Here is a 21,947-nt window from a genome sequence, read left to right on the forward strand (position 1 = left end):
GTTAAACCACAGAGCCTAGGACTTGCTGATCAGAAGGTCGTCAGTTCGAATTCCCATGAGCTCGGTCCCAGCTCCTGCCAACCTAGCAGTTCGAAAGCATGTCAAAGTGCAAGTAGACAAATAGGTACCACTCTGGTGGGAAGGTAAACGGCGTTTCCGTACGCTGCTCTGGTTTGCTAGAAGCGGCTTAGTCATGCTGGTCACATGACCCGGAAGCTGTATGCCGGCTCCCTCGGCCAATAAAGCGAGATGAGCACCGCAACCCCAGAGTCGGCCACGACTGGACCTAATGGTCAGGGGTCCCTTTACCTTTACCTTTATTATGCTATTGTTATATTTTGTTTGTGATCCAATTTGTGACTTGTGGGAGTGAAAAGCAGCATAGAAAGGAATGAATGAATGTGTTATAAGAATTTTAAGGAATGTATGAATGAATGGGTTCTTCTGGCCCTGGGGACTGGATGAAAAGTGATGTTGCACGCTGAAGTTCAACCACCCCACCTAAGCAGCCTTAAGGACCGTAATGTACACATTCGAATCTTCTGAAATTTACGTTTTATTTCCTTATTCATTTATTTTTATGTGTTTTTATACAGCTGCTTTCCTGGTTTTTTCGGGTGGCATTCCTGTTTCCACGCTGTGCCGTGCGTTTGTTTCAAGCTGCACACCCCTAAGATGTTTTTCAAGACGTCAAGTGGCGGAGAAATGCTTTTAAATAAATAGAACAAAGCGCCCTGCAATTAAAACAGTGAAAGCAGGAGGTTCATGTCAGGAGATCGGAGTGTGTGTGCGTGCACATGCACATTTGTCTACAAAGGCTGTGTCTTCAAGAACCAGTGAAATAATAGAAATGGGAGATTGAGGCAGGCTCTTTCTGGGTAGGCGCACTCCTGGTCCATAAGGATTTCGTGAGCTCTCGTATTTGGGACAGCCGTGGCTTGCTCATTCATTCCTGTGGGTCTTTTGGGGCAGGGGCGGGGAGCTGGGATGTGGCACTAAGTGAAGGTATCTGCTGGTGTTTCTCCATGTGCTTCTCGCCCAGGCCCCCACGCTCGGTCACTGAACGCCTTGTACTGGCGGGTATCGCGCTTGGCTCCGCTTCGCAGCAACCAGCAGCGCTTCCACGCTTTCATCCTGGGCCTCCTGAAGTGAGTAGAAGACATGGGGGGGGGGCTGTAGCTCATCTGCCTTACATGCAGGAGGTTCCCGCATGTTCAGTCCCCAATGGCATCTCCAGGTCGGGCTGGGAATGTCCCCTGCCTGAAACCCTGGAGAGCTGCTGCCAGTCAGTGTGGACAATATTGACCAAGCATATCACACGGTGCAAGGCAACTTAAATCGTCTTCTTCTCTTTTTTTTAGAATAATATTTATTATGTTTTCCATTTTAACAAGCCAATAAAAGCCACTTTGGAAACATTCCAAATTATAATGCAATCAAACAGTCCAAATTTTATGCAAATTATAATGCGGGTGGTGCTGTGGGTTAAACCACAAAGCCTAGGACTTGCCGATCAGAAGGTCTGCAGTTCGAATCCCCACGACGGGGTGAGCTCCCATTGCTCGGTCCCTGCTCCTGCCAACCTAGCAGTTCAAAAGCATGTCAAAGTGCAAGTAGATAAATAGGTACCGCTCTGGCGGGAAGGTAAACGGTGTTTCCGTGCGCTGCTCTGGTTCGCCAGAAGTGGCTTAGTCATGCTGGCCACATGACCCGGAAGCTGTACGCCGGCTCCCTCCGCCAATAAAGCGAGATGAGCGCCACAACCCCAGAGTTGTCCGCGATTGGACCTAATGGTCAGGGGTCCCTTTACCTTTACTTTTTTATAAATCTTTGGTTGACTCCCCATGCTCTGAAGTTCGGGGAATGATGATCTCACATTGTGCTGCATTCCTTAATTCATCCAACGAAACATTCCAGTGTCGATCCTTCATTTATATTTAACAGCCTCTGAATTTGTCCAGCAGGCGGATTCGTCCTGCAAGGCAACTTAAATCAGCCCTTTACTCAAATCCATGAGGACTAGGGTCTTGCTTTCTTTTTAGGGCCAAGGCCCATAGCGCAGTGATGGAGCATTTCATTTGCATGCCCAAAGGTCTCAGCTGCAACCTTTGCAACCTCCCTGAGGGGGGAAGGATCCCTACCCGAAACCCTGGAGAGCTGTTGCCGGTCAGTATTGAGCCAGGTAGACCCAAAGGTCTGATTCTACAAGGCAGCTTTCAGGCATTGCTATGTTTGATGCTAAAACCCTTTGTCTTGGACTGTTCGTCCGTAGCATGATGTCCCAAACGCATCATTGAGACTGGAGGCAAGTCTCCCTTCAGTAGAAGTACAGACTTGGCAAAGAACTCTTAACTTCTGGCTCCGCCTAAACTCAAATCCCCCCCGGTTTACTATCCCTAGTACTTCAAGACTCCCATAAAAGTGCCTGGTTTAAAACTGTCTATCAAAAACTTCACCCTTGTGGCCTATCCCCCCAACACTTACTCACTATGGGCCCTACTAAAGCAAACAGTCTAATTGGTCAACGTCTAAAAGATATCGAGCATCAGAACAACCTGGCCACTATAAGGAAATTCTGCCCTTGGTATGTTCATTTTCCACCTCTCCATTTTGATTCTCTGGCCCCATATCTGAACAAACTTATTATCCCAAAATACAGACGTGCTTTTACACTTGCAAGACTGGATGTTTTGCCATCTGCGGTACTTGAGGGTCGATTCCAAAAGATCCCGCCTGAGGAACGCCTTTGCCCCTGTGGAGATGGTAGCACTGAAACAGCGGCACACGTCCTCCTGTCCTGTACTCTCTACAAAGACCTGAGGAACCAGATCATCACCCCACTCATACTAACCATCCCAGGGCGCTCAACCACTGCCACAATGTCCTTTCTTCTATCAGATCAAAATGAGCAGATAACAGCAAAGGTTGCTAGGTTCATAGCAGGGGCAATCAAAATAAGGGCCACTAACTGTCGGCTGATTCAGGACTTTAAATTGTGCTCTTATATCACATTTCCTTTTCTGCGTATACTGTAATGTTTTACTGTTGCTATGGCCATTGGCTAATGTGAATAAAGTTTTATCTCATCTATCTTATCTCCGTAGCATGAAGCAGTTGGAGCAGTGGTTTGCCAACCTGCAGCGGAACTCAGGTAAATTTGGGGCACCCCACGTTTTTTATTAGCACCTCCACGACGTACTGATATTAGGCAAGTGCCTGTGCATTACTCTTTTCGGTGCCTGCTAAAACCCTTTTTTGTTTAAGCACGCCTACCATAGAATCATAGAGTTGGAAGGGACCCTGTGGGTCATCTAGTCCAACCCCCCGCCTGCAATGCAGGAATCTCAACCCCGGCACGTATTTGAATATAAGCTTTTATATTTGGAACTTCAGGGGGCAAGGAGAGGGAATGCTGGTTTTAGTTTATATCTTTAAATTTTTTAGGTTCACTTGTGGTTTTTTTAAATACACAAGAATTAGAAATTTGGTGTGGTGGTTCTTTTAAAAAGTGAAAATGGAAGATTAATTCTGCTCCCTGGTGTCACATCCTCTACTTTCACCCCCACCCTGTGCTCCTGGAAAATCACAGAATTGTACATTTGGAAGGGACCCCAAGAATCACCTAGTCCAACTCCCTGCATGGACAGCCCTTCTCAAACTGGGGTCCCCAGCTGCTGTTGGACTACAACTCCCATCATCCCTGACCACTGGTCCTGGTAGCCGGGGATGCTGGGAGTTGTAGTCCAACAACAAGGTTGACTTAGAACAGGGGTGTCAAACTCAAATTCATCGGGGGCCGCATCAGCAGTTTGGTCACCCTCAAAGGGCCGGTTGTATCTATAGGACTCAATATGCGCTCAATATAAAAACAAGTGGAGGTTTCCTGAATGCATGTAAAGTGGAGGTTTCCTGTGTAGAATGGCCGGCGCCGCTAGAGGGCAGACGTTCTCTGGCTTGTAGGCTGCCGCGCATGCGCTGAAGAGGCGGCTTTCTTGTGTCAAAAAAAAAAAAGCGAGAATAAAAGGTGAAGGCTGGCGGCCGGCGGCTACACGGGCCACATGACGAGGTCTGGCGGGCCGGATTCGGCCCGCGGGCCTTGTGTTTGACACCCGTGACTTAGAAGGATGCGTTTCTGACCTGTTCATGCCGTCTCCCGACCCCACAGAGCTGATCTCGGCGCTGTACTTACCCACCGCCTTCCTGGTACTCAGCCAAGGCTTCTGCCGCCGCTGGGCTGACGAACTCCTCCTGCTGCTCCAACCGCTCTCCATGCTGACCTTCCAGCTGGACCTCCTCTTTGAGCACCAGCACCTGCCCCTCGACGTCCGGCCGCCACCCCGGCGTCCCACCCCACCGACTGAGCTGCTGGCCGGTACCCAAAAGGCTCGTGGAGGGAGCCGAGTCGCTTTGCCCAAACGCTCGCCTCCTCTCGCCGGCCTGGCGGAAGGGCCCGTGGCCCAATCCAGCCCGCTCCACGAGCCCCAGGCCGGGCCGCCTTTGCACCAGAGACTCCTGCGGTGGGGCGACCGGCTGAGCCACACCTTCCGAGGCGGCGAGGGAGCCCCCGAGGCGGAGGCGGGGGCTGAAGGGAGCTGCCAGGAGAGCGAAGAGAAGCAGCAAAGCTGGTGGGAGCAGCTGAGCCGGGCTTCGGGGGTCTACGGCGAGCCCCCAAAGCAGGAAGGCTTCCCTCACACCCACTGGACCAAGCTGAGGGCGGCTCTGGGAGAAGCCGTGGAGGCGGCCCGCAGCGGGGCTAGCGTGAGCCCCGACGTGCTGCCCCAAGCGCCCAGCCCCAGAGGAAGCAGCTCAGCGGATAGCCCAAGGCAGGCACCCGCTGTCTGCGAAGAAGGCAGCTCACCCCTAGGGGAAGCTGCAGGGAAGCCAGAGGCGACCTGCTTGCCTGATGCCCAGGAGGCAGCCGAAAAGCTTGACAGCGCTGGAACTGCAAAGGGAAACTGGCTAGGGTGGCTCTTTGGAGCAGCCGCTCCAGGATGCGCCAACGAGGCCGATTCTCACCTGTCGAAATCCAGGTAAGTGGATGGCCGGGGGGGGGGACCTGAAGCCCATAGCTGGCAACCTTCCCTTTTTTTGCGGGAAATTCCCTTATTCCAGAGCCGCTTCCCGCTGCTATCCCGGATTGTTAGATATCCCGTAGACTGTCCCCAGGACAGGTGAGGCTGCTGATCCCTTAAATTTCGAGGCTCCCCGGGACAGGTGAGGCTGCTGATTCCTTATTTTCGAGACTGTTTATCCCTTATTTTCAAATCTGAAAGTTGACTGCTATGCCCAAAGCCAGCAGGCCAAATGCGGCCCTCTGAGCCTCTCTATGTGGCCCTTGGAACTATCCCTCAGCCCACACCCCTTCTTCCAGGGCACACCCCTCACCAGGACTGCTTCCCACCCTCCTAGAGCATTTTCGCTTGTCTGAAATTGGGACTCCGATCCCTTGAGAACTAACCTCCCGTACAAAGGAAATATTGACATCAGTTTCTCCGCACACCTTTGCCTCTGGCCCCACCCACCACTTTCATGCGGCCCCCAGAAGGTTGCCCTCAGAAGGGAATGTGGCCCTCAAGCTGGAAAAAGCTTCTCTGCCCCTGAGTTTAAAGCGATCTGGTCAGAATAAGGCAAGTTATTCTTGCCATCTCCCGCTTGTGAACTTGGTCCTTGCCAGCTGTCAGAATTAGCCAAGTAAGACAGACTTGTGCCCTGAAGGCAGCATGGCTCTCCCTAATTTTCCCCAGCGAACTCCTGGTTTGCCAGAAGGGACAAAGACACCACTCTGCCTGAAAAACTGGGATTCGAACCCAAGCCTTCTAGACTCAAAAGTTAGGACTGTCCCCTGCCTAATACTCCAACCAAGTGCCCAACTTTCAGGCAGTTTTTCCTAAACGTCTCTAATTAAAATTGCCCCCCCCAATGGCAAAAAAGTGGGTTTTTGTCATGGCTCAAGTATATTCTCTTTCGTATCCAAGCAGGCGCCCGTCGAGCTGGTTGCCGCCCACCATGAACATCCTGGCTCTGGTGATGAAGGGGGCACCGGCTGAGAAGAGCTGGCCAGAAGAATCGTGGGAAGACGTCCCACCAAGCCCACAACAGCCATACAGGTGAGCCATCCTCTGTGCCCAGGGCTGCAACAAAGTGTTGCAGCGTGAAGTGCTTCTGCTGGGGGTTTCAGGCACACCACTCTATTACCCCTCCCGCTCTGGGTTTTCCATCAGTCCCCCTCCCTCAGTCTGTATTCTGTGCCCACTGAGCATTCGTGGTGCTCTTTGGGCTCGGAAGAGGGAGATGTGTCCCCCTTCGGATTTTCCTTTCCTTTCCTAAACATTTCTTAGTACTTCTGCAAAGGCTTTGGCGTGGTAGAGCATGAGACTCTTGCTCTCAAGGTCGTGGGTTCGAGCCCCACGTTGGGCAAATGTTTCCTGCATTGCAGGGGGTTGGACTGGATGACCCTCGGGGTCCCTTCCAACTCTAGATTCCCTGAATCTGCCAATTCTTCCGGGTGGCCATATTGGGTACTTAAAGCAACGGTACTTACAGGAAGCTTGATGCATATCTAGTCAGACCATGGCCTCATCCAGTATACCTGAAGGAGCATCTCCACTTCCATCGTTCTGCCCGGACACTGAGGTCCAGCTCCGAGGGCCTTCTGGCGGTTCCCTCGCTTCGAGAAGCCAAGTTACAGGGAACCAGGCAGAGGGCCTTCTCGGTAGTGGCACCCACCCTGTGGAACGCCCTCCTACCAGATGTCAAAGAGAAAAATAATTACCAAACTTTTAGAAGACATCTGAAGGCAGCCCTGTTTAGGGAAGTTTTTAATGTTTAATAGGTTACTGTATTTTAGTGTTTTGTTGGAAGCCGCCCAGAGTGGCTGGGGAAACCCAGCCAGATGGGCGGGGTATAAATAAATTACTATTATTATTATTATTATTATTATTATTATTATTATTATTATTATTATCATTATCATCATCATCACCATCATCATCTACACTCCGGAGGTGCCATTGGGGACTGAACCTTCTGCATGCAATGGTGGTGTTTCCTGCCCCTTCCCCTAGCAGCCTTTCTCAACCTGTGGGTCCCCAGATGTTGTTGAACTACAACTCCCATCACCCCTAGCTAGCAAGGCCAGAGCTCAGGGATGATGGGAGTTGTAGTCCAGCAACATCTGGGGACCCACAGGTTGAGAACCGCTGCCTAAGGGATGTGCACTTTGAAAGGAGACCCGCCTGTGTTTTTGGCGTTTGTCGCCCCCTGCTCAGTCTATGTCGTCCCTCTGACTCCATCCAGGGCCGTTCGCGCTCTCTGCGACCACGCTGGGAGCCGGGACGACCACCTCAGCTTCCGCAAAGGCGACGTCTTGCGGGTCCTGGACACGGTGGACGAAGACTGGATCCAGTGTTGCCACGGAGACCGCCGAGGCCTAGTCCCCGTCGGCTACACCTCTCTCATCCTGTGAACTGCGCAGGGAGGTGGCAAGGCTGCGGCTGTTGTGGGGGGAAGTGGGGCACACCAAAGGATCACCCCACTCCTGCCTACACACAAACACACTTTATAAACGCACCGCTGAAGGAATTTCAACAAAATGACATGGACACTAAGAACCTGAGGGTGCCTACTTCCCCCCACCCAGATCGCACCCCGGTTATCCTCATGAACCCCAAAGCGATGTCTCTGTTCTTCCCCTCTCCCCTCCGGCTGTGGGTGCAAATTCAGCCGCAGGGGGTTGGCAGGGCTCCCACCGCCTCACCGTTTCCTTCTTTTGAACTCTTCTCCTGCCTCTCGCCTGACTTGGCCAACTGCCCTTCTGCTCTTCCCACCCCCCGAATCACACGTTTAACCGCTTGTGCTTGCTGCTTTCCACGATCGTGTAACACACACACACTGTCGGCCAAACTATGGTTCTCATCTGTATATTGCATATATCTGTGTAGATATACATACATATATATATATAATATTATATATTTCACCTTTCCTGCTGCTTTCGTCTTGCCGGTGATCCTCACGTCTCTCTCCCCTCCCCACCCTGAAGCGATGTCGATCGTAGAACTGGAGACTTGTAAGGGATCCCTGAGGGGCGTCTAGTCCAACCCCCTGCGGTATAGGTCACCAGCCAAGTGGATCGGGACCCGTCTGGACCCTACAGGGCCCCCTCTTGAACATCCACCCAGCCCCAAAACCACGACAGAAACGGCTCCTGTCTGAAGACAGGCACCATCCATTAAGAGATTGTGCAGAAGGGAGGGAAATAAAGGTTGTGCGAAAAGACAAGCAAAGAGGCGTCACCGTGTGAGACTGAATTGCTGCAGGCTGCACGTCTCCAAAGGGTGCGGCTTGAGAAAGATTGGTTGGCAAGCGGGGGCCCCAATGAAATGTTGCAGCCCTCTCCCAGGATACTCCATTGCACCCCCACCCCCTTGCCATTGCTCCCAAGCCTGCATCAAGACATCTGGCATTCAGCGAGGCCAAAGGATGCATGGGCGGTTAGTGCGAGTGAGGGTTGCAATTTTAATTTGCTGAGTGGGAGGCAAGGAATAGTGCGTCTAGCTGTTATCAGGGGGTCGGGCAACACTGATCGGCTTGCCTGACCCCTTCCCCACAGTGCTGTGTGGCAAGTGGCTTTTGAAACGAGTTTCCAAGCAGGTTGCAATATGGTGTGGGCAGAAATCCACACTGACTTTGCCCAACCTTTCTGAACTGTACAGTGGTGCCTCGCAAGACGACATTAATTCGTTCCGCAAGTTTTTTCTTCTTGCGAGTTTTTCGTCTTGCGAAGCACGGTTTCCCATAGGAATGCATTGAAAATCAATCAATGCGTTCCTAGGGAAACCGCCTTCAGACCAGGTCCGGGGACAGTCTGTCCCCCGACCTCTTCTGAAGGCTGGGGGGGGGACAAGGGCTTTTCTTCCCACCGCCAGCCTTCAGAAGGCTGTTCTGAAGGCTGGCGGCGGGAAGAAAAGCCCTTCTTCCCACCTCCCGCCCCGCAAGCTCCAGGGACAGGAGGGCTTCGCTGCCAACCCCCAGCATTTTAAAAGCCCCCGGGACAGCGGAGGTCTTCTGAAGGCAGGCGGTGGGCGAAAGTCTTTGCTCTCCCCCGCCTGCCTTCAAAAGCCGTCCGGGATAGCAGAGAAACGCGCTGCGCTTCTCTGCTATCCCGGGAAGGCAGGCGGGGGGGAGCAAAGACTTTTGCCCCCCGCCAGCCTTCAGAAGAGGTCCAGGACCTCTTCTGAAGGCCGGCGGTGGGCGAAAGTCTTTGCTCCCGACGGCCAGCATTTAAAAAGCGGTCCGGGATAGCGGGAAAGCGCAGCGCGCTTCCCTGCTATCCCGGACCGCTTTTAAAATGCTGGCGGGGAGCAAAGCCTTTCGGCCCCGCCGGCCTTCCTGGACCTCTTCTGAAGGCCGGAGGGGGGCAAAAGGCTTTGCTCCCCACCGCCAGCATTTAAAAGAGGTCCCCGGAGATTTCCCTATGGGCTTTCTTCTTGCGAAGCAAGCCCATAGGGAAATTCGTCTTGCGGAACGACTCAAAAACGGAAAACTCTTTCGTCTTGCGAGTTTTTCGTTTTGCGAGGCATTCGTCTTGCGAGGCACCACTGTAGTTCTGAGTTCCCCAGCTGCTACTCAAAGGAGGCTGGTCCTTTAAGAGTTATTGGATCACTGTCCCAGCAGTCTTGATCTGCCCTCAATCACCTCCCATTTGCCTGCCTGCAAAATGATCTCTGCTGGATCCAACCAAAGGCCTTTCTAGTCCCATATAGAAATGGAAAACCAGAGTTTGAGAGCATAATTTCTCTGAACACCAGTTGCTGGGGAGCAAGAGCAGGAAACGATGCTCTCATGCTCTGGTTTTCCATTTCTATATGGGGCTAGAGTCTGGCCTTTGGTTGGATCCAGCAGGGATCATTTTGCGCCTAGACAGGATAGATATAGACTCCGGACCTAGGAAAAAGCTGCCTTATACTGTGCAGACTTCAGACTCTTAGTCCAGTGTTCCCAAATTAGGGTTTCCAGCTGCTTTGGGATTACAATTCCCATCATCCTTGCTAGCTAGAGATGATGGGAGTTGTAGTCCAAAAACAACTGGAGACCCAAGTTTGGGAAACACTGCTTGGTCCAGGTAGCTCTGTATTGCCTATGCTGACTGGCAGAAGCTCTCCGGGGATCCAGAGGGCTGTGTGTGTCTCTTTCCTAGCCTTACTTGGATGTCGAGACCTTCTATTTGCAAAACCTCTCCCATTGAGCATCCCCAAAGTTTCAGACAGGGGACACTACCTAGAGATGAAGGAAGCTGAATCTAGGACCTTCTACATTCAGATCTGATGCTCTACTACTGAGCTACAGCCCATCTTGCTTTCCCTCTCCCCTCCCAATAAGTCCCCCAGTGAATCAAGGCCTGCTGGCCTCCCAGCCACATCTGGCTATTCTTTCTACGCTACAAGATTTCCTTTCTGCGACCTGCATCTTGCCAGGTATATAACTGGAGCTGTTGGGCACCCCTTTTAATAAAGATCAACCCAATTCCCCCCGCTCTAGCAGACCTAAACGCAAACATCTTGTATTCACAGCCACTTCCAAAGGTGAGCTAGGAAGGCTAAGGGGAATGTTAGGGGCAGGATTCAAGGCCAATCCAAGTTGTGCAATTCTAGCATGCAGGGAGGCTCTTGCACAACAAACCAGCTTCCCCCAAAGTTTGGAATTGTTGCAGTAAAGAAAGTTCAGGCAGGAACACACTGGAGAGCATGGAAGGACACGCTTGTTTTGATGTTGCAGCACCCAACCTTTGGGGCAAACCAGAATGAATGTGCATTGAATAGTCAACGTCGTCTTGCAAACAAATCCAGATGGAAAGCTCAATGAACAGACTGGATGCACTTTTAAGTACAGTATTGACATGTGTGACTGTCAAAAGACCAGAACCTCCCCCTTGTGGTCATATGTTGAAACAAAACCTTCAAAAAAATTGTGGAGTTCTATTGTACATACTTTTATGATTCTCCTTTTGGGAAAATAAAATCCATAAAAGGTGCCACCTGTTTCCCTATTGAGAAAATATTAAAGAGGCTTGTTTGATTTCTTAATACATCAAGAAAGATAAAATAAAATCCAGGGAGCGAAGATATGACAAAGGCTTAGATAAAATCTGAGCTTCGGAGATGTGACTCTCTGTGCCAATTAGATATGTGTATTTAATGAAACCACTTAGCAAATAAAAAAGAAGGCATTTCTCCACACAAGGCCAGGGATGTAACATGATGAGTCATGTACCACCTACTGGCAGCCGTGTGAACTGCAACGTGACAACAACATTACATTTTTATGTGTATAGGAAGATACATGTTTGTGTACAAAAGTGCAGAACAAGTGAAAAAGAAAAACACCCAAGCCATTGAATAGGAAACATTTTTTTTCCATTTAATACTAGAATCTCTCAGTATTTGAGATGCAGGCCTTTTATGCAATTACATCCAATGTTAAAATTGGTAATACATAATTTACAAAGATTAACATCAAAACAATGGTCTATTTAGATATGCTCTTGTAAAAAGGAAATATCTTAGCAGCATTTCTCCTCAGCAACCACACGGCCTATCCCCATGCAGACTAAAAAGAGTTCGTATCTATATTTGCAACAAACGTAGTGCTTTCCCCTCCCCTCCCCATTTTCCTGGGCTTCCATCAGCGATCAGGTGAAACGCTGCCAGTCTCCTCAGTTAATACAAAATAAGCCACCCACCCACCCAGAATTTTTTTTAAAAAGTCAGTAATTTTCTACACCAGTAAGAAAACAAAACCAAAAACTTAAAAAAAACCCAAAACCAACAAATTCTTCGCACTTACCTAGAATTTGATTGTCTAAAAAACATTGTTTTTAGTCTTTCAACGAAAGAAAGATAAAATGGCAGAGCTAGTGTCTCGCATCAGGCAAGCTTTTCATTATTCTTCTTTAAAAGGACTTCTCATGGTTTTTCTTTCTTTCTTTTTAGTGTTTAACACCATTTTGAGATGACGATTTCCCCCCCGTTTTGAACTAAATGGAGCGACTCAAAAGATTTTTCAGACATGCGATTTTTTTAAAACTTTTTTTTCCCCCTACGACACACATGAGTATTTAATACTCAGGGTTCTCCTGTACAATGCTTCTCTACAGTAAGAAAATATTCCAAACTATTTTCTTATTTGTCTTCTCTTTTTTTTTAATAAAATATGCTTTCCTCCTCCTCCTCTTCTTTCCCACCCCTCTCTTGCCCCCCGCCCCCACCCCAAACTTTTTTTTTTTAAATCGCCAGGTTAAAATTTGAATGGAATGGACCATTTTGTTGTTGTTATTGTTCCAAACGAAGAGTAAAATAAGGATTATATAGTCAACGAGAATGTACAATCAGGACAAAGGTTGGTCCGTCGGGAAGGAACACGGAGAGAGATTGTGAGAGAGAGCTACCATATTGCTTTACAACCACACAGCAAAGGAAGGGGGAGGAAGAGAGAGGAAGATTTAAGATATATACAACTTGGCACATTTAAAAACGGGATTCTTTCGTAAGGACATCTAAAACAGGACCATAATATGCATATGAACGCCAAAGAGAGACTGAGAGCAAAGCCACGTTTAAAGGGCCAGTGTATGCCTAACTGCCAGCTCCCTTTGCCCGTGCATCCGCCCGTAAGTTGCTGGTGTCCGGAGGGAGGGGGACATGTGGTACGTCATCATGGAGTGACGCCCCTCCCTTGGGCCTGGCACTGGACGACAGCAACTAGGGCGGCTGAACACCCTACTGTGTCAAAAGCAAGGAAACGGTTCCTTCGCTGCAGCCGACGAGAGTTAACACTTGTGTCTTTTTAATCCACCCCCCTCCTTGGATTAAGGGCAGAGAGAGAGGCGGGAAGAGTAAAATACACTGTCTCTTTAAGAGACGGGATGCTTTTAAGCTGTACAGGTTTTATATTTTTCTTCTTCTTTTTCTTAAAAAAAAAAGAAACACAAAGAGTAGTGTTAATCAGTGGATAATAGTCTACGGTTTCACAACAAATACGCGCTCAGAAAATACTGCTTGACGGTTTGTGTAGTGAAAGGTTGGTTTTTGTTTGCCTTTTGTCGTTTTGACCGTTTTCCTTTCTTTGTTTTTTTTTTTTGTCTTTGAAAGTTTTCACAATGCACTGGACACACAAGAACCACAGCTTATTTAATTTTTTTCTTTTTTCTTATATATATATATATATATTTATATATAAAACCCAACCAAAAACACTAAAACGAAAAATAAGTAAAACAGGGTGGACTTGGCTTTATAAAAAATCTTCTGCAGCAAAATAAAAGGGGAGGGGAGGGATAGAGAGAGAAATTAAAACCACTGTTGTTCTCCTTGACCGCCCACCCCCACCCCCAACCCCGAGGTGCAGAACGCAGAACCAAGTGCTTTCATTTCAAGTCCGTGGCCTCCGTGGCGATGGGGCGCTTTCCACGCAGAATGTCCGACAGCCCCCTCACGCTCAGAGCGCCACACTTCCTCTGTTGCATCTTGCGCAAAATCAAAGATCTCGCCCCCCCTTCCTGTATCTTCAGCCCTTCCGGGCCCGGACACTTCCTCACGCCGTCACCTCCGCCCTCCCAAACAACTTCCGAAATCAGACTGTTGCGCCAGCTGAAGGAGAAACGATGTGGGTTCCTTCGGAAAGAGCGTGGTTCCGAACCGGTTCACCAGCCCCCCCCAGCTTGTACACCCCCCTTTCCCCTCCCCCTGGCGCAGGGACACTGGGGTGGGGAGGGTGGAGGGGAATAAGTTAAACTCAAATTTGACCATCTTGGACAAAGAACCACAAGGTGTGTTTTTTTCCTTAGTACCTCAACATTGACAACAAGGCACGCCCAACACCACACACATTGTTAAGACCACTGCCAGGCAGGCCGCGGGTGAAGGGGCAGGGTGGCGCGCCTGCCCAACCGTTTCTTCTAAGTGCTACAGAACCGTGGGGTGGTTTTTTTTGTGTGTGTGTGTCAGTTTCCTCTTGCCCACCTGACGCCCTCAACGCACACTGCAGAGGCACAGGAAGGCGGCAAAGCCTCGCCTGTCCAAGTCCGTCTCACGCACAATCTGACGGCGGAAAACTCCAGGCCGCAGCCTCTGTCCCTGGGGCACAGCGTCACTTCCGAAAGCTGCTCTCGGGAAGAACCAGAGTGCGCCGCCGCAGCTTCCTCCCCGAACCTTCCTCTAGCAGGTACGTGACGTCAATGGCTGGAAGAGACACACACACCAAAGAAAAATAACAATGTGGACTTAAGAGAGCAAACGCTCTTGGAACCCAAAAAAGATGCTTTGCTACTTGGTAAAGAACCTCAGACCCAGAGGGCAGACGCCTCTCTCCCTCAGGCCATGCCCCCCACCAGCCTTGCTCTGTACCACAGAGGACCTTAAGCAACACCCTAGTGGTCCCGGGCCCTAAGGAAGTTAGATTAGCCTCAACCAGAGCCAGGGCCTTTTCAGCACTGGCTCCGGCCTGGTGGAACGCTCTGTCTCATGAGACCAGGGCCCTGCAGAATCTGATTTCTTTCTGCAGGGCCTGTAAGACAGAGTTGTTCCGCCTGGCCTGTGGCTTGGAGCCAATTTGATTCCCTCCCTCTCTTTTTTCCTGTCTCCTCCTGTGAAGAGGCTGCATCTTAATGTTTTAATGTTGTATTTTAATCTTGTTTTTTAAGTTGTATTTTAATCAACTTATTTTTATTATTGGTTGTTAGCCGCCCTGAGCCCGGTCTTGGCTGGGGAGGGCGGGGTATAAATAAAATAATAATAATAATAATAATAATAATAATAATAATAATAATAATCATCACTACTACTACTACTACCAGCTGGGCTAGCTTTTGGTGTGATGATTATCTAGGCTGCTTTACTCAAGCTCCCCCACTCCCAAAAAAGTTGGGAGCTACACATTACTAACAATCCTCTAAGTTTAAAAGAGGTTTCTGGCGAGGGGAATGGGGGGGGGGAGAAGAAGGGGGGCTGCGCTCTCCCCTCTTACCATTTTTCCCTGGGATTTTCTCTAGGAGGGTGAGGAGGATGAGGTTGAGCCTCTCTCGCTGCATATGCCTGCGCTCCTCCGGGGTGCAGGGCCGCCTGGGGACGGGGCTGCTCTCCTCCACCTTTTTCTCCACCTCGCCACTCTCCTGGGGAGGCGCCTCTTTCTCTGGCTCCTCCAGGCTGGGCGCCGGCTCGCTGGGAGCCTGGTCCTGACTCGTGATCACGTCTTCCATGAGCGGCAGGGGGTCCTCCTCTTGGCTCAGGTCTTTGTTCTGGGGCTTGGAACGGTCAGACTTCCAAGATGACCTGAGAAAGGAGATGTCAGCCACGTGTCAGGGGGAGAACCTTCCAACATGGTCCTCCCTCTCTCTCTCTCTCTCTCACACACACACGGGAGGGATACACACTGCTGCTGCAGCTTGCACTCCTTCTGTGCTGAGGGCTCCCTGTGTCCTTCCTCTCTAGATCTCTGAAAGGGTCATGTTTGGGAGGCAATCCCCCCATCACATACCCCCAGTCTTCCTACATAAGAGGTCACAGAAACCAATCGGGAATGTACCTTTTCAAGGCACTGCGCAGAAATGAAGCGGCAGAATTCTGGGCTGCACTACTTTAGGCTGTGAGCAGTGTGTGTCTCAGTAGTACAGTGGTACCTTGTAACCTGAAGCCTCTGTAACCCGAGGTACCACTGGGCTTTTGCATAAAAAACACTCCAAGTTCAAACCCCAATGGCATCTCCAGGTGGGGCTGGGAGAGACCCCTGCGTGAAACCTGGCAGAGCCACCGCCAGTCCTTGTGGACAATGCCAGGCTACAGGAGTCAATGGTCTCACTCTGTAAGGTGGCAGCTGCTCCTCAGAGGAACACCACACTGGGGAGCGGGCCTTGGAGGAACGAACACACACACACACACACACACACACACACACACACTGGGCAGATGTGTCACTTCTGTTCCATTTGGAGCAGTGATTTTTTTCCCCAGACCTCTGAGAGCAGCTGCCTCACTACTGCTCTGGGGTTGTTTTTTTAATTTGCTCAAGAGCAGAGCAAACATCCTTTAAACAAGTATAGTGAAAACACCTTCTTTTGCTTGCCGTCAACTTGCTGCCAAACATCCTTTTTAGACAGGGCACAACCAGAACTGTGAAGAGTGTGTACAGGAGACTGCTGACCCTGAGTTCTGGGAGTTGTGGGAATCCTGGGTTATGGCATGCCTCACTTTATTACCGCCATCCTATCAGCTTTGCAAGGGGTGGGGATTGAGGGACAAAGCCCCTCTTTCTAGGATCCTGTCCCTGAACTGCCCAGAGGCATCTCTACTGAGGGAGCACCACACCCCACTTGCATGCTGCCTCAGCCTTCTGCTAGCGGCCTTGCAGGATGCCTTCTCTGTACTGCTTAAGTGTCGCAGGCAAGCTAGGCTGCTCTTGCTCCCATCCTGTCTAACTCAAAGGAAGGCAAGGAAAGTGCCATTTGTGCTGCAGGTAAGCAACTGAGAGCAAGAGCTCCAAAAAGGTCTCTGCAGAAGCACCCACCAGGCTGAAGGCCCTAAGAAAAAGGAGCCAAAAGAAGCTAAAGCGACTCACCTGCCTCCATTCCTCTTGTAGTTGTCTGGTACATAATGAGGCTGCAATGGAGGAGTAAAAGAGAATCAAGTGAAAGTTCAGAGGAGGCTTAATGCTGTAAACGCAGAGAAATAGCACCTGCTTTGTTTGCAGAAGGTCCCAGGTTCAAATCCCCGGGTAGGGCAAGGAAAGACTCCCTGTCTGAAACCCTGGAGACCTGCTGTCAGTCAGTGTCAACACAGCTGAACCAATCATCTAACACAGTAGAGGGCAGATTCCCATGCTCCTCTTTAATTCCACCCTATATATTCAGCAGCATGGGAGCTGGCATCTTAGGTTATTTTACTTGAAGCTCAGTGGGAAAGTACGTGGAATTGAACAGCGGGGGGGAGGGGGGAGAATGTGATTATGCTATAATGCAGGTGCTTATCAGTGTACAGCTTGGAAGAGTCTCCCCCTCTGCCACTGCTGCAAAGGAAACCAGATCTGAAGTCAAAGGAAATCAGGTCTGAATTCATCCAGGAGATCGCAGATTCCTGCAAAGGGTGGCAACTTAAGAGAGATGCTCTGATTGGAGTTGCCTTTGGCTTAACCTTATTATTCCACCCTTGTGTCCGTAGGAACAACCGGTTTGTGGTTACTGATGTTCGCTTGTAACGAATTAAACGAAAGCAGAGTTTTAGCATGTGGGTTAGAATTCCCCTTGATGCCAGAGAGAGAAGCTGTGCAGCCGCTCACCGAGAAGTCTCTTTTCGGCGTCATCCTTTTGGGGAAGTGGTCGAAGGCGTAGGACTTGGTGCAGACTGGGTAGCGGTTCCGGTGGATCTTGTAGAAAAGGTGGGCTGACTTGTCGAGGCGGTAGTCGCAGATGTAGACGTCCTGCTCCTTCACCCCCTTTGGCCTTCCTGTAGGGAGTTTTGGCACAGCAAGAATATCAGGTGAGGCAGCGTGCCAAGAATCAAAATAAGCACGACTAGGGAGCTTAGCTGTTCCATATTCCTCCTGGCAGGGCTGGAGAGGGTTTTTAAAAACTAAAGGAACTCGCCACCCTCGCAAAACTGCAGGATATTGTCTTTTTAATCCTTGTTACTGTAACTTTCCCTGGACGGAAGCAATTAAAAAGAAAAACAACTCCTCCTTTATTCTTACCTCCAAATGAAGTTTAGCATGTGGAAGTGGTTAAGAATTTGGGGGCAACCTTCTGGTTTTCAGCACAATTCGCTTTCAAGTTAGCCACATCCGAGGGCAGGTAATTCTGCTCTATGTGTCTGCCTGGTGAGTAGCTAAAACTGGCTCACTTAACCCTCAGCACATAGACGCAGCAAGGACACTTCTCTATATTCATTTTCTCTACACTATGCATAATTTTATAAACCTCTGATGGTGCCTCCTCCCTGACCGTTAAAAAAAAATGCTTTGGATTTCCTTGTGAGGAAGATGCTTATCCTCATCTTTTCTTTGTTGTTCCCTAATCTCAGGGTTGTGGGTCAAGCCCCATACTGCGCAAAAAGATTCCTGCACTGCAGAGGGTTGGACTTGATGACTCTTAATGGTTCTATTATTCTATGGTTTGCACTTTTCCCAGCTCTACCATCTCCTTTTTAGACAGGGCACAACCAGAACTGTGAAGAGTGTGTACAGGCTGCCGAAGGGGTATTTCAGGGCTCAGACAGGAGCCTTTACCTATTTACACCTGGCACTGTGCGCTGGGGAACACAACAGCCTGGGATTATAGGTCCCCCTGGAGAGAAAAATCAAGGTGGCTCCAGGCCGCTGGGACCATTGACTTGCCTTTGCAATAGGTGTAGAGATCCAGGACGCAGCAGGTGCCCACCACGGCCTCCAAAGGGATGATCTCGTACAGCGGTACCCGGAACAGCTCGTTGTGGTAGAACTTCCGGGACGGGGAGTGGTGCGTTTCATGCGGACGGAAATAATGGTGGCCGAAGGCAAACCGTTCCTCCCTGATATAAGGAGGAAAAAAGGAAGGAGGTGTTTCCATTGAAGCTGAGATGACAGACCCAACGGACCCACACACTTCCTCCTCCCCCTCCTCCTCTACAGAATTTGCTCCCTTTTGCTAGGCTGACAGCCACAAACCCTGGGATTCTGACACAACAGGTGAGCTGAGAGGAGAGGGGGTTTGGATGCTGACGATGGAGCACTGACTCATGAGAGCCCCAGCCAGACCCAAGGTGACCTCAGTGAGGGAGCTTGGCTTTTATTCCTCTCCCTCCTGGTTGCCTGCAAATGAATCTGTGTTTACGGAGGAGCTTAATACGATCGCTGTTAAATATAATTAAGTTTTAAGTGTGTACTCATTGCCAGGCCTCAACTAGAAGCTGGGAATTGATCATTGCCATGCGGAAAAACACAATTTTACAGCAGAGATTTGGCAGGCACCCTCCTTTTCAGCTTCTAGGCATCTCTCAAAGATGTTTTTATGCTGACTGATTTAGACAGCTGTCGAAATTTTCTTGATTAGCCATTCATTTTAATTATTTGGCTTTTATGGCATTTTATGCTTTTCCGAACGTACATAAATATATATTATAAAAAACAAATATATTTATGGGTGATGAGTGCTGAGGTTCAGATCAGCCAAGCCTAAGATTGAAGATAAAGATCTGAACTGCAGCCATTTCTCAGTGCAGTATGAGCACACTAGTGGAGGAGCATGACGACATCCTGTGAAGCTCTCATTGGTCTCTGGAGACAGGGCTTAGCTGAACCTCCTGTCTGCATTGGACACATCCGCCAAAGGAGGAGAATGATGTCACCAAATGAATGATGTCCTCCAACCCTCCAGGTCTTGCTGGCTTACAACTGCAGCTGGCGATTCTTGCTGGGGATCATGGGAGTCCAGCAACATTTGGTGTGTGTGTGTTATAGGTTACCCACCTCTTTAGTTTTCTCACCACAGGAAAAGAGGTGGGAAAATCTTACGGCTTCATGAACTGCCACCACCTGCTACTTTCATGCAAGGGAGGGATGGGGATGGGAAAATTCTCCGATGACACGTTTTTGATGGGAGTCCAATGTGGCTGGTCTCCCACCAAAGGTCAGTGAGATCGAGCTCCGCTTTTTTAAAGCAAGGTGGGGCTGGAACTTACTTCTCGTTCTTCCAGAGCTTTTCAATACGGAAGATGTCGAGTCTCTCTCTGTTGATGTGGGAGAGCAGGCGGTACGACTGCCGGACAGGGTGGCCGTCCGGGGTCCTTCGGCTGTCTCTCATCAGGTACACGCAGTCACCTGTTGATGGGGTGGAGAAGGGCGTATCAGAGCGGCTTTCTCATACCCCAGCAGGGTGGATTTACAGAAGCCTAACAAACTGAGTGGTGGTAGCAGAGGTGGCTCAGCAGTTGCAAGCATGGGCTGCGTGCAAAAAGAACTGCCAGGTTCAATGAAATGGCGTCTCCAGCTAGGAAGCCAGCTGGATCAGACCAAGCCTCTGTCCAGTCTAGCATCCCGTTTTCTTTAGTGGCTAACTAGGAGCCCACAAAGCAGGGGCTTAAGGGCAATGGGTCTCCCCTGTTTGGTTTGAACAATTAAGCATTCAGAGACCTCCTGACAATGAACACGGATGGCCCATTTAGTCTTAGTGGCTAAGAGCTGTTGAGTGGAGCGGTCTCCCTCAGGAGGTTGAGGACTCTCCTTCCTTGGAGGTTTTTAAGCAGAGGTCAGATGGCCATCTGTCATGGATGCTTTAGTTGAGATTCCTGCAATGCATGGGGCCGGACAAGATGGGGTCTCTTCTGACGCTACAATTCTGAGATTCTAATACCATGACTTTTCCATAAAAGCTGCCTAATTCCCTTCCTCCTACCCAACTACCACCACAGAGCCCCGATTTCTGAGGCTGAGGAAACAACCTGGAGAGCTGGCCCCAGTGCTTAGGTGGCCCAAGATTTCTAACTCGCTTAATGTCTCACCTTTAATTTTGATACCCTCAATCAGTGAGCAAGGCAGGCTCAAGCACCTTGACAAACAGCAGTCGCGAGAGAGGGGATGGATGTCCCAAAGGACCCTCTCGGCTGCCTCTTAATTAATCCAAATCCCCAGAATCAGTCCTTTTGTGTTTGAGGTAGTCCCTGGAGGGGAGGGGGCACCAGGCACTCTATGCTATACTGTGAACTGTATGAAACACCTAGAAATCTTCAGCCGCGACTCCAATCCTCAGTAATATGGATAGGATTAAGTATCTGTTGTCTGGTTCGGACTAGTCTGTAATGTTCAACGCAGCTAAATTTGCAGAGAAGGCTGCTAAACTTAGAACAAGCTATGTGACTGCCCTTGAGATTTAAGGTTCCCGTTTTATGTAAGCTTTATTTATTGTATAGGTCAAGTTTTTATCTTTATGTAATTTTTTAATGTATAGTTTATGTTCCTGTGCTTCTGCTTGGCTACAACCTGTGTTTTGGCTGCCTTCTTAAAAACTTTGAATATTATGAATTTCCCTCCCGCCCCCCAGGAAGTCAACACACCCACCTTGACGTAGCAACAGATCGTCCCGTAACAGACAGATGAAGTAAACGCAGCCAGGCTGGGCGTAATGAGGTCGGGGAATCATAGGAACCTCCTGCGAGAAAGAAAAAGGCAAAAGGCGTTGACATGTCTTGTCATCCTGACTACGTTTAGAAACCAAGATGAACGCAGACGCAGCACTAATAAAGCCTGCACCCTCCATGGAACCCTGGGGACCGTGGTTTTGTGAAGAAGAAGAAGAAGAAGAAGAAGAAGAAGAAGAAGAAGAAGAAGGAGAAGAGGAGTTTGGATTTGATATCCCGCCTTTCACTCCCTTTAAGGAGTCTCAAAGCGGCTAACATTCTCCTTTCCCTTCCTCCCCCACAACAAACACTCTGTGAGGTGAGTGGGGCTGAGAGACTTCACAGAAGTGTGACTAGCCCAAGGTCACCCAGCAGCTGCATGTGGAGGAGCGGAGACGCGAACCCGGTCCCCCAGATTACGAGACTACCGCTCTTAACCACTACACCACATTTGAACGCTGAAAGGCTACAATTCCCAGGCTTCCTTAGAGGAGAAAGCCGCTGAAACAGCCTGGCTGTGTAAAAAATAAAGAGGCCAATGGCGTGAGGGTTTCAAAGTCACCCTGCCCAGTTCTGGGCAAGCGAAGGTGGCTTACCCTATCCACTGTGCGAGGTTCACACTGCTCACACAAGTAGTGTTCAACGTCAGAGTTCACCCCCATACAGTCACAGTGCTGCCAGACCTACAAGAGAAAACAGACACATCAGAAAGTGAAGGAAAGGAGATTCACCCCAAAGCATCAGAAGACGAGTTTTATTTATTTTAAAGCATTTCTGAACAGTTTAAGATTTTTGAACTCAAATAATGCAGCC

The 21,947-nt window shown here is 49.6% G+C and overlaps 2 protein-coding genes across 4 annotated transcripts in view; one reads left to right on the forward strand and one right to left on the reverse strand.

The window, feature by feature from the left end:
* RUSC1 (RUN and SH3 domain containing 1) overlaps positions 1 to 8,705 on the forward strand; it is a 33,377-nt gene extending 24,672 nt beyond the window's left edge. The window contains exons 7-11 of the mRNA XM_053368852.1: positions 1,043 to 1,148; positions 3,105 to 3,151; positions 4,166 to 5,030; positions 5,976 to 6,107; positions 7,297 to 8,705. Of these exons, the coding sequence (XP_053224827.1) occupies positions 1,043 to 1,148; positions 3,105 to 3,151; positions 4,166 to 5,030; positions 5,976 to 6,107; positions 7,297 to 7,465 (1,319 nt within the window). The 3' untranslated portion in view covers positions 7,466 to 8,705. The remainder of the gene's footprint in view (positions 1 to 1,042; positions 1,149 to 3,104; positions 3,152 to 4,165; positions 5,031 to 5,975; positions 6,108 to 7,296) is intronic.
* Positions 8,706 to 12,961: 4,256 nt separating this feature from the next.
* ASH1L (ASH1 like histone lysine methyltransferase) overlaps positions 12,962 to 21,947 on the reverse strand; it is a 72,700-nt gene continuing 63,714 nt past the window's right edge. For 2 of the 3 annotated variants that reach the window (XM_053369093.1, XM_053369092.1), the window contains 8 exons: positions 21,731 to 21,817; positions 21,076 to 21,166; positions 19,701 to 19,839; positions 18,379 to 18,551; positions 17,326 to 17,492; positions 16,609 to 16,649; positions 15,022 to 15,326; positions 12,962 to 14,237 (listed from right to left, as the gene is read on the reverse strand). In XM_053369093.1, the coding sequence (XP_053225068.1) occupies positions 14,146 to 14,237; positions 15,022 to 15,326; positions 16,609 to 16,649; positions 17,326 to 17,492; positions 18,379 to 18,551; positions 19,701 to 19,839; positions 21,076 to 21,166; positions 21,731 to 21,817 (1,095 nt within the window). In that variant the 3' untranslated portion in view covers positions 12,962 to 14,145. Of the gene's footprint in view, positions 14,238 to 15,021; positions 15,327 to 16,608; positions 16,650 to 17,325; positions 17,493 to 18,374; positions 18,552 to 19,700; positions 19,840 to 21,075; positions 21,167 to 21,730; positions 21,818 to 21,947 lie in introns of all 3 variants that reach the window. The other variant, XM_053369091.1, reaches the window with a different exon arrangement.

This window comes from Podarcis raffonei, chromosome 16 (assembly GCF_027172205.1).
Source record: "Podarcis raffonei isolate rPodRaf1 chromosome 16, rPodRaf1.pri, whole genome shotgun sequence".
NCBI classification, from domain to species: domain Eukaryota; kingdom Metazoa; phylum Chordata; class Lepidosauria; order Squamata; family Lacertidae; genus Podarcis; species Podarcis raffonei.